The sequence below is a fragment of the Epinephelus moara genome, chromosome 22 (assembly GCF_006386435.1).
Source record: "Epinephelus moara isolate mb chromosome 22, YSFRI_EMoa_1.0, whole genome shotgun sequence".
In the NCBI taxonomy this organism is placed as follows: Eukaryota; Metazoa; Chordata; class Actinopteri; order Perciformes; family Serranidae; genus Epinephelus; species Epinephelus moara.
Genome location: NC_065527.1, coordinates 3174522 through 3186515, shown reverse-complemented (window position 1 = coordinate 3186515; position 11994 = coordinate 3174522). Strand labels below are relative to the sequence as shown.

Sequence of the window (11994 nt, the reverse complement as noted above, 5' to 3'; positions counted from 1 at the left end):
GCCCATTCAAAGTTTGACATTTCAATCGGTTGCTATAGCGCCCCCCTTTGGCCAATTGATGTAATATTGCTTCATTGGCATCCTCCCATGACCCTCTACCACTGTGCCAAATTTCACATGGATTGACCAAGTCAGTGAGGAGAAAAACATGGAACAGACACACATACACACACACACACACACAGAGTTTTCGTCATTATATAGTAAGATTATCAATTTAAGTTTCACAGTTTGCTTCAAATATTCAGTAAAAACTAAACTGATGTCTCATTTCTTTAGTTTGTGAACAACAGCAGTAACTCAGAGTGAGATTCAGATTCTGTTACAATATTAATAGTTCAACTAAATCAAATCCACTAATTACACATTTAAACAGCTCCCAGATACATAAACTGTCCCCCGGGATCTATATATATAAATCAACAGCTGATTTCCTTCTTTTAGTAAAATCCTAAATGACTGAGTTGTTTTTTTTCCACCTGGACCTAGTGTTGTCATGAGAACCGATACTTCGGTACCAAGTTGATGCCAACACGCAAAACATACATCGGTACCTGCTTTTTTTCAGTACCATAAGTACGGATACAACTTTGCCCTCAGCGGGCCGTGTCGGTTCCTGTAAGAACTGACGGGGGCAGTATACACGCGTCAGTCTGTGCTGGGGACGAGCGCCGAAGAAGAACGCCTGTTCTCCATCGTCTTTGCTAGAAACAATGGCTTCTACAGGTGCTAGAGCTTAGATCAGGCCCAAAAAATCCAGCCCGACCCCACCCGAGCCCGTGCATGTTCTGTCCGAGCCCGTCCCTTTAACTGTAATCATGAGCCCAAGCCTGGTTTAATCCCGACTTTTTTTAAGGATACGAACGTGAACATTGAAGGCTGACTCTCGTCTTTCTTTCCATGGCAAGCCTTCGTCATGTGCCTCTTAAGTGTCGAGGTCCCCGTCTTTTTGCTGTCATATACCAGCATTGCGCTGCACGTGGTACACTCGATGAAGCCGACACACACGCTGTCACCGTCGATCACTCACATGTGCTCAGACAGTGGCACAGTCAATTTCTGTTTTTTGATTTTTATTGTGGTATCAAATGAGTATCGAGAATCATGGAAATTCACTGGTATTGGTTTCGACTACTGAAATTCTGGTACCGTGACAAGCCCACCTGGACCTTTATGCTCTGCCATTTCTCCTCTAACCATCAGCTGTAACCTGTGACAGGCTGTTATGATACAGTCACATATATGGAGTTTATTCACGTAGGTTTCCATCAGCAAAGGTTTGTGACAGAATCAGAGAGGAGAGGGAGAGACGCTGTGCTGCTGCCAGAGGAGCCGCTGAATGAGTTCCCTCTGAGCGCTAAGAGAAGGAAAACATTCAGGACGCCACAGTTTATTCCACACTACTGAAGCTGCTCCTCTTTTTACTGGAACCACAGAGGAGTCGCTCATCATTTCACCTTCAGCCATGATTGTCCAAGTCCAAATATCGTGGGTACCATGGCTTGAATTTTTCATATCATATTAAAGATTATAGCGCGGTGTTATTGTGAATGAGATGATACGGCACACCCCTTGTACACACACACACAGCATCCCATCAGGCTCTTCATGAGGCATCTGACCTTCATCATCATGTGCTCTGTGCTTCCTGTGCTAACTATTAAATATATTAAAGTTCTTTGACTCATTAGACTGTCTCAGTATTTCACTAACTAGTATAATTGCTCTCCCTCCTGCAGTTTGAGTCTCAGACTGACCCTGACTTTCCTCCAGAACTGTCTCATCTGGCTGGTTTATTAAAAAGTGCTGGCTGGTGTGTTAAACTTTCTCACGCTGAGTTACTGTCCTCGTCTGAAGATGTTAAAATAGCCTGTTATATCTTTATATGATCTCTTTCCTCCTCTGTCCCACGTAGGCCTTTTATTAAAGAACAGTTATCTTCTTCACTTAAATTCTGGAAATAAAATTCCAAGTCACTCCAGCATTATTTAAACAAACAACTGAGACAAACAACTGTTTATTTGTAGGGCTGATGGAAAAACGCAGAGTAAACCCTGAGTACAATGTGAGGTTCTCTAAATGATCACTTGGTGCCTGTTTACTTGTTTACTCGTACCTTGAGCCACTTTGGAGAAGAGATTGTTGTGATTATTGGCTTCTTCACGGTTCCATCTTGCACCGTCCCCAGAGTCCTGTTAAATGATCCCCTTCTGTCTGAGGACAGGCTCTGAATGATTAACACTTGCCTCTCCATTGGTAGGCCCCACAAGTCTCCACGAACGACCAAATCCTTCCCCCGCCAGAGGGTTACGATCCCAAACTGACCCGAGACAACAGGAAACACTATAAAGGCAGAGGACTGCACATCTACGAGGAGGTAATGACCACACGTTAGGTACTGTTTTGGTTCTGAAGTGTCTCATGCTTATTATCAGCCTGTAATCTGGTCATGCCCAAAACTGGCTGACTGTTGGAATCACTTCTTCTAAAGGTGCGGACACACCAAACCGACATCAAAGAACTAGCGGCGACGAAAGCCAAGTGTTGCGTCGTCTACGTCGCCTCACGTCGCCTCACGTCGCCTCACGTCGCCTCACGTCGCCCTGTGTCAGTTGCATTTGAACACACTACACGGACTACATCCGACGGCCAAGTAGCACGTATGTTCTGCGCCTGCGTGAGAGAGAGCGGAGTGAGAGAGTGGTACATCCTGTCAACCGAGGGGTTTCCTATCTGTGCAGCCGAGCACCGCAGCACCTCCACGGACTATTACATCCAGACGGTCCCGGTGTTTCCTCCGCAGGCTCCACTTCACTCAGCTGCCCGATAAACCCGCTGCTTCTTCCCACTTTAACCTGAATAACAAACCAGGGCTCGGTGCTCCGGTTGGATCCAAACGGAGAGCCGGGGCTAGCTCAGAGACTAGCGGAGGCTAACTGGCTGTGCTTCCCTCCGGTCATGCTGCTGCTAACCGCTAGGGGAGCCTGAGCACCGGTTAGCCCCGGTTTCACTACAGGCAGATTCACTCGCTACAGGGGCGAGGAAATAAAACCTGAACAGCCAATCAGAGTGATCTCTCTCACCGACAAGCTCCGCTGCCGATTCAACGTGCTCAATCGGCCAAAAAGTTGGCGACGCCGAAGTGCTGACGGTGCGGGACACACCGCAAAAACTAGGCCGACAGATGCTCACTGACGGCCCGATGGCCGACCGTCGGCTTGGTGTGTCCGGGCCTTAAGGTTATATCAGATATCAGAGTTAACAGTTGAGCCATCCCAGTGATCGCCGTTTTGGGTATACCTGAAGACAATAATCATGTCTTGGTGAAACAAGCATATGTGATTTCATTCACCTCCCTAAGAGCTTGCAGGAGAATCCTCCTCCAATGGAAACAGTAGACTCCACCATCTTGTGCCTCTAAGCTGCGTGATACAATGTTTTTCCGAGACCTGGAGAAGATGACGTGATTCAGGTCGGCTACTACGCTATCAGGGATGACTTTCTTTGATCATGTTCCCCACTGGACATAACATGTTGGAGATTAATCCTCCTGGGATGGAGGCAGCAACAATGTCCCAGTCTCTTACGTCTTTAGATGAAACGTGCATATGAAGGTAAACTTTGCTTTACAGGAAGATGTATTGCTGAACTAATGTTATTATTATTAGTTAATGTTATGAATTACAGTTCATTACTTCTCCAGCGATGACATCAGTGAACGTTGCCTCACAGCACTGACCACCTACACACTTGGCACACAGATCCCAGAGCAGTACATTATCAGCAGAGCGACTCCACTCAGCTCATAACACCTTCCCCTGGTGTTTACTGGAGCTTATTGTTGCAAACAGAAGCTTTGGATAATATTGGCAACGTGTTTAATAACGTCGGCATCTAATGAAAAATATATGTTTCAAAATGTTCCATATTCATAAGTCTGCCGCACATGGTGTCATCTAAATGTGATGACATTTGTTTAAGGCTCCTTTTGAAGCCGTTCCATCTCCACGGAGGAATTATTCATGTCAAGAAAACGAGCACGCACCGAGTTTCTGGGTCACAGGAAGCAGAGAGGGCGCTGAACAAAGCAGCCGCACACACTGCAGAGCTTGTAATTACTGTGAGTCGAGGGGTGGACTGTCAGCGGCGGCAACAGCTCCTGCTGAATTAGGCTGTTTCTGATCTGGAATTCACATTTCATTGTAAATTAAAAACGATTTATTGTATCAGCTAATCCGAGGATAATGGCAGCGTGTTATTTCTTGTCCCTAAGACGTATGAAAATCTGCAGGTGGGGTCATGTCTGCAGACAGTGAGCCTGACCTCAGTGAGACACACTGCTTCCCCGGGTCACACTGAGTGACACATGTACTCCAGTTATTCCTAATAAAACATTATGGGGGTGTGAGCTACTAGTTCATCTGTCGGGGCAATTTTCAATCCCGCCAACATTGTACCTTATTACATGTGGTGAAATGAAGAGGCAGAATGAGGCTTACAGCAGAGAGGGAGGAACAATCATCTTCTCATCTCACCTCTGACAGAGTAAAAGTACTTTTTCCTTCAGCTGCAGTGATTATGGCTTCATAAAATCATGTTCTGCTGCACATTTAAAAATTATACCACAGTGATACATCAGAACAGAAGCAATAAGTGCAGTCATACATCACCTGTGTCACGTTTCAGTTCAGAGGAGGACCCAAATGCAGACCAACAGACAGTTTGAGTTTCTAACAAAAAGCGAGCTTTAATGCAGTTGGTCGAAAACATCCAGTACAGGGAGGCAACTCTAAGTCCAAACAAGAGCAGAAGAAAAACCTGCTTGTGTTCACCAAGACACGGTTACAGGAAGATACGCCCAACTCGAACGGTAACTCAGACAAGAGCAAAGGTGGTGGTCCCTGCGTTAATCTCAAACTGTTGAGGATAACTTTGACATGTGTTCTGTCTGTCGACCTTGTTGTCCTGTTCAACCTTAGGAGAAGTCCAGAGCGGTGCCGCTGCGCGCTTCGTCAGAGTACGGTCGTCATCCCGTCCTCGAGGAGTACAGAAGAGGTCAGCGATACCCTCGTGTGTGTAAGCTAAACGATGACACACACAGGACTGGGATCGTCTGGAGTGAGTCCGAATTATATGGACCAGTGGCCCCTGAAGGCTTCAACAGGAAGAAATGAACTGTGACAGCAATAAAGCAGCGTTGTGATGTGCAGATTTCTTGATGGATAAAAAAAATCCCAAACATCAAACATTCCAGTCATCGTTTATTCAGATGACATTTAATTATGACGTATTACTGTTTAATATTCTGGTACTTTGCAAGGCACAAACAGTTTTTCGAAGTGAAATATGATCTGTCCAAAGCTTTAAAAGAATAAATCAGGAAATATGGAGATGGTGACATTTTCCTGGAAGCTTGGGGAACATTTGAGGCTGAAATCACTCCATCAGTATGAGCGTCATTCAAAGGTTCAGGTGGAGCAGACAGTCTATAAATCCAAACACGTCTTCCAGTTATTGCTGCTCCATATTGCTCATGATATCAAAGATCAGTCTTCGTGTTCGGATTTCTGCTGTCAGTACATAAGTTGCTTTTATTAAGAGACTGAGTATTGTGGATGTCAGGCATACGGTGAATCCTTAAACTGACAGGGTTCTTGAAGCTTCAGGCAAGTTAGGTCTGAGACTTTTTAGTTTTTAACGCCACTCAATTTTACGGGCGGTGTTTTAACCCTTTGAAACCTGAGCATATAGGCTTGACTTCTTTCAAAAACATGGGAAGAAGGCAGTGAGCACGGCATGTTCATTGGTGAAATCCTGCCAGTTTACTGTCGGAGGCACTAAGATTAATTCACATCGAGCCCGATCTCACTCCGAACCCGTCGAAATCCGGCGCTTGGGCAGTGACTTGTGGCGTCAGAAGCAAAGAAAAAGACATCCTGTAAGGCCGGCATGATACGCGGCCGGTTGCCGTTATAGTATAATAGCGCCTGGCGGTGTCAGGGGGGAAAGTGGCGGGACAAGGACGAAAGAGATGGAGAGAGGTGGTGGATGTGTCCAAGAAAACACAGATTTTCACCCACGTCCCGTAACATTCTAAAGCCAAACCCTGTTCTTTATTCCTAAACTTAACCACGTGTCAGTTCAAGGAGGACCCAAATGCACACTAACAGGCAAGTTTACGTTTTTAAAAAAGGCGAGGTTTAATTCAGCCGACAGAAAACGTCCAGATACAGCAGGCAACTGAAAGTCCAAATGAAAGCTGAACAAAAACCAAACTGAAAATCAACCAGGAAAAACACGATGAACTCCAAACAAATGAACAAATGAATCCAAACACAAGATATCAGGCAGGACACAGAGCATGGACGACATCAAGAACACAGGGATGAGCACAGGATGAGCATAGACAGACTGACAAAGGGAAACACACAGGTATATATACACAGAAAACTAATCAGAAGAACGAGACACAGCTGGAGGAGGAGGACATGGGCAAAGGAAGGAAATGGGGATTGGCTGACAACAAGGGTGGAGCACACAAGACTAATACAGAACAGGTGTGAAGGGAAGACTCTGGGAACAGGGAGGGACTAACGAGACAGGTGGGACAGAAAACACACAAAAACAGGAAGTACAATCAGACACGACACATGAGAGAATCTACAAAATACAACATACAGGAGTTCCTTGGACGTCATATGTGGACGTGGAAAGTCCATGACCAAACGTCAGTATGTGATGAGGTCTGAGTGAGAATGTTGTGACATCAGCTGTAGAAGTTACAAAGAGCTTCACCCAAACCCACAATCATTCATATCCATATTTACCACATTGCCTGTATTTGATTTCTCCTCTTTTTGTTCCCTTTGTGTAAATACCGTTCTCTCTCTCTGCATCACTAACCTCTTTGTTTTGCAAGTTCTCGGATTCTTTTTGTGTATAAATTCTGAACCCACGCAACTGAGACCAACCTCCTACATAATAGGATTTTTCAGAGCACAGATGTACAGTATCTCATTTGCTCCTGCCTTTGTACTCTGGCAGAAATAGACCATTTATTCTTAGAAACGATACAGTATTTGAATGTGTTTGGTGTTAGAAGTTCAGTGTTTATTTAAGAGGATCAGGAGCTAATACACAAGGTGGCGTTCAAAGAGGAGGAAGAGAAAAAAGAGCCGAGTGAAATGTAAATGTCGCATAAATGGTGGTTCACAAAAGCCTTTATGAAACAATGGTTTCACACCTCGGCCAACAGATTCCTCTGTGGAGTCCTGCACCAAACAGAGCTCAGTGCAGTATAGAGACTTTATTATTACTGTGTGTGTTTGCTGTGCAAATCATTTGTGAATGTTTAAACTTTTTAAATATTTAGAAATGCAATACACTGTGTATTTATACAAAGAATACTGAGTGTTAACAGCGATGATGGTATTTGTAATCCAGAGGACATATTGATAGTAAATAGTTCAACATTGTGAGAAATTTGCTTCGTGGCAGAGATTTGGATATATATATATATGAGAGTGGTGTCAAACCGCCAGATCAAAAATAAGTGTACACTATATGGACAAAAGTATTTGGCTACACCTGTTAATGAGTGAATTCAGGTGTTTCAATCAGACCCGTTGCCACAGGTGAATAAAATCAAGCACCTCGCCCTGCAGTCTCCATCTGCAAACATTTGTGATACACAATGGGTCGTTCTGAAGAGCGCAGTGACTTCAAGCGTGGTACTATGATAGGACGCCACCTTTGCAATAAGACAGTTCGTGAACGTGATGTCAGCTGTAAGTGATATTATTAGAGAGTGGAAGCGTTTAGGAACAACAGCAACTCAGCCACGAAGCGAAGACCAGGTGAAACCACAGAGCGGGGTCAACGTCTGCTAAGGCGCATGGTGCGTAAAGGTCGCCAACGCTCTGCGGATTCCAGAGCTGACGAGTTCTGAGCTTCCACTGGCGTTAATGTGAGCACAAAAACTGTGCAGCAGGAGGTTTCCAAGGCCGAGCAGCTGCATGCAAGCCTCACATCACCAAGTCTAATGCCAAGCGTCGGATGGAGTGGGGTAAAGCACACTGACTCCGGACTGTGGAGCAGTGGAAACTGACGAGTGACGAATCACTGTAATCAGTCAGATAGGTGACTCTGGGTTTGGCGGATGCAGAGAGAACATTACCTGCCTGACTGCTTTGTGCCACCAGTGAAGTTTGGTGGAGGAGGGATGATGGTACGGGGCTGTGTTTCAGGGTTTTGTCTCGGCCCCTTGTCTCCAGTGAAGGACCGTCGTAATGCTTCAGCATACCAAGACATGATGGACGATGCTCTGCTTCCAACTTTGTGGCAACAGTTTGGGGACGCCCCTTTTCTATCCCAACATGACTGTGCCGCAGAGCACAAAGCAAGGACTATACAGACATGGAGCACTGACCTCCACCCCATCGAGCACCTTTGGGATGAACTGGAATGGAGATAATTACGAGCTGGGCCTTCTCGTCCAACATCAGCTGACCTCATCAATGCTCTACAGAATGACTCAGCACAAATTCCCACAGAAACACTCCAAAATCTTGTGGAAAGCTTTCCAAGAAGAGCTGAAGCTGTTACAGCTGCAAAAGGGACCAACTCCATATTGAAGTTTATGTGTTTGAATACAGTGTCATCACAGTCCCTGTTGGTGTAACGGTCAGGTGTCCGAATACGTGTGTCCATATAGTGTATCTCTCAAAATGGCAATCAAATGCTCGGGGAAGAAAGATGGTGTACTGTTAAAGAGATGGTTCATACTGGTATTAGAGGTGGTGTAAAAATAGGGACCAGTATTAGTCATGTATTCTGGCATGTTGGATGAATACAATAAATACATCTGCCAAATGAAAACCTGTGTCTCTGATCGTTCCAACCAATAATCTTACAAGCTCCTTTATTATGAGCACATCCTGTGAATGTCTTTCATGCCAGCCCAGTCGCCAGAATGAAATGTTGAGCTTGTACTTTTCCACAAACCATGAATACGTGACATTTGCACGTTTCATACATATCATATCAACGTCTCTAAAGTGACATAGTATTTGAGCAGATTTTGTCATCTCTAGGTGGAGGGATGGTGGATGGTAAGACACATAGGCGAAACGTCTGCCAAGCTGCAGGCCACTGTTAGAGGCCAACAAACAACAAAATCGTTGTGTTTTAGCGAGTCATTCCTGTGTTTCCAGCGACTTTTTAGCCGCCAAATGTTTTGTTTTGTAGTGACCTGTCTGTTTTTTTCCTGCAGCTTTTAAAGCTTTAAACGTGGGTGTTTTGTAGCATCCATCTTTGTTTTTCCAGCAGCCTTTTAGGCTTCAAATGTTGGTGTTTCGTAGCGATCTGTCTATGATGATTTTCCAAGTGGTTTTTACAGCTTTAAAAGTGGGCATTGTAGCAACCAGTCCGTGTTATTTCAGCGACTTTTAAAGCTTCAGAAGAAGGCATTTTGTAGCAATCAGTCTGTGTTTTTCCAGCGGATTTTAAGGGTCCAATAGTAGGTGTTTGTAGCGATCCATCAGTGTTTTTCCAGGAGCTTCTTAGACTTCATATGTGGGCAATTTGTAGCAACCAGTCAGTGTTTTTTCAGCGGCAAAAGTGGGCATTTTGTAGCAATCTTTTTTACCAGCAGCTTTTTAGGCTTCAAAAGTGGGTGTTTTGTAGTGACCTGTCTGTGTTTTTCCAGCAGCTTTTAAAGCTTCAAATGTTGGTGTTTCGTAGCAACCAGCCTGTGTTTTTCTAGCGGGTTTTAAGGGTCCAATTGTGGTTTTTTTTTAGCAACCTGTTTTTTCCAGCAGCTTTTTAAGCTTCAAAAGTGGGTGTTTTGTAGCAACCAGTCTGTGTTTTTACAGTGGATTTTTAGATTTCAAAAGTGGGCATTTTGTAGTGATCCATTTGTGTCTTTCCAGCAGCTTTTTTAGACATCAAAATTTGGTGTTTTGCAGAGACCCATCTGTGTTTTTCCTGTGTTTTTTCCTGCTCCATTGGCAGAGATACTGCAGTGCCAATAAATATAGTTGTTTTTTTGTTTTGTTTTTTCACATAGAGATCACTGCATTTCCTGCTGCTGGATAACGGCATGAAAAGCTGTTGTTTCTTACCGACACATGCCTGCTCATCCTGCCGGGATTGTGCTCCTAAAACCAGGTATTTTAAGCCAGAACATGAGCTTTTCCTAACTATGCGTTAACCATAGAGTTGTTGAATGGTAAAATTTCAACGTATTTGCTCCATAATAACGTGCAAGTGTGACATAATCATGGTTTGCAGAAACGTACAGTGCAAACATTTCCTCTGGTGATTGGGTTGTTCGTGCTGCAAAAACAAACACACAAAGACGGAGGAAGTCAATTTATATACAAATGTTTAATGAATAACAAAAGGATGGCAGTGGACATTTACACACGTCGCTGTTGGTTTGGTTCCAGATGGATTATAAAAAAGAAACCTCTACTTTCCTCTTGAATCTTGTGCCTGAGTCCACCGACGCTTCAGTGGGACACAAACGCAGCTCTAAAGCTATAAATACAATTCACAGGTTTTGGCACACTACCCATCACACTGGCCATTTCTTGGCACCACTTGCTCTATATGACAATAAACTATTGTAACATCCGTTTGGAATAAAATGGAACAAACCGGCTCACAGTGCCAAAGATATAAAAAACTAACACAGCTCGGCAGGCAGCTCAGTTTGCTCAAGTATAAGGCTCTGAAGCACTGCAACACTGGCTGGCGTGGGTAATTAGCTCCACACCACTACTACTGTACAGATGGGTGACTGCGGTCCTTGAGAGCTGCACTAATGTGGCAGACCTCTCTGTAGTCAGGCACTCCTTTAGACACTGAAGAGACTCTTCAGAGCAAAGTCCTTGTAACACTTGACACTAGTGCAGCGTTGAAGGACTATGGCGGTGCACCTCGGCCTGCTTTACATTGTGTTGCTAAGGACAAAACTGGTTCTCAACAATTGTCTACTCATCGTACTGCAGGCTGCTGGTAATGGGTTTTTGTTACGGAGCATGACAAATCACTTCTACAGCCACTTTGTGTGTGAGATCGTGTTCTCAAGTCTTACTCGTTGGGTTAGTGCGGCATGTTCAAGGCATCACAGTCCCTTGTGACAGCGATCGGGTCATCTCAGTGTGAACAAAGTAGGTCTTCAGCTCTCCTTTGCCCTTTACGTTAATGATGCCACGACATGAACACATGTACCCCAGCAATGATAAGATATGACTTGTCTCTTCTGTTACCTGCACAGAAAGAAAGACACAACTACAATAAGAAGCTCACCGGCACACTGAGAGACCTGCGTCTGTATTTTGTCGGGGATCCCACCTGTATTTTTCCCAGTACCCCCGTGGTCTCCATCCTACTGGCCACATTCACACTGTTTCCCCAGATGTCATACTGAGGTTTCTGGGCCCCGATGACCCCCGCAATCACTGGCCCGTGGTTTATACCTGCCAAAAACAAAGAAATGACAACGATGACATGACTCATTCTTTTGCATAATTACGTGTCATCAGTTTTAACTTTTGCTCTCACGCAGGAAAAACAAAATCATGTTTATGCTCAGAAGGAAATGTTCTCACCAATTCTGAGTCTGAAGTCGTTGAAGGAGTGTTTGTTGATGACATCGAGCTTCCCCACCAGAGCAAAGGCAAACTCCACCATGCTGCCAATGTGCATGTACTGTCTGTCGTGTTCCTGAGGGGAAGGCAGAGGGAGAAAATAAGATGTGTGACCTCAGTGACGGGCTTTATATGAGGAGAGGAAAAGTCTGCTAGCTGCTAGGCTAATTTATACAATGTAAAATGCTATAGGCTTGTGCTAATAACGTTAGCATGTTGTATTTGTGGGGAAAATGTGTCTAGATAAAGACAAGTGTTTGTCTGTGAATGCTGCGAGTTATAGTGAAGCAGATTTGTGTACTTGTGTTTGAAATTGTCGCTATTAAGCCATGTTTAATGT

General features: G+C 44.5%; 2 protein-coding genes across 4 annotated transcripts in view; one reads left to right on the top strand and one right to left on the bottom strand.

Annotated features, from left to right (window-relative positions):
* cfap90 (cilia and flagella associated protein 90) overlaps nucleotides 1-5634 on the top strand; it is an 8919-nt gene extending 3285 nt beyond the window's left edge. Inside the window, exons 2-3 of the mRNA XM_050035597.1 lie at nucleotides 2261-2377; nucleotides 4980-5634. Of these exons, the coding sequence (XP_049891554.1) occupies nucleotides 2261-2377; nucleotides 4980-5174 (312 nt within the window). The 3' untranslated portion in view covers nucleotides 5175-5634. The remainder of the gene's footprint in view (nucleotides 1-2260; nucleotides 2378-4979) is intronic.
* Nucleotides 5635-10369: 4735 nt separating this feature from the next.
* Nucleotides 10370-11994, bottom strand: part of adcy2b (adenylate cyclase 2b (brain)) — a 76914-nt gene continuing 75289 nt past the window's right edge. For all 3 annotated transcript variants that reach the window (XM_050035414.1, XM_050035415.1, XM_050035416.1), the window contains 3 exons: nucleotides 11616-11730; nucleotides 11359-11483; nucleotides 10370-11273 (listed from right to left, as the gene is read on the bottom strand). In XM_050035414.1, the coding sequence (XP_049891371.1) occupies nucleotides 11121-11273; nucleotides 11359-11483; nucleotides 11616-11730 (393 nt within the window). In that variant the 3' untranslated portion in view covers nucleotides 10370-11120. The remainder of the gene's footprint in view (nucleotides 11274-11358; nucleotides 11484-11615; nucleotides 11731-11994) is intronic.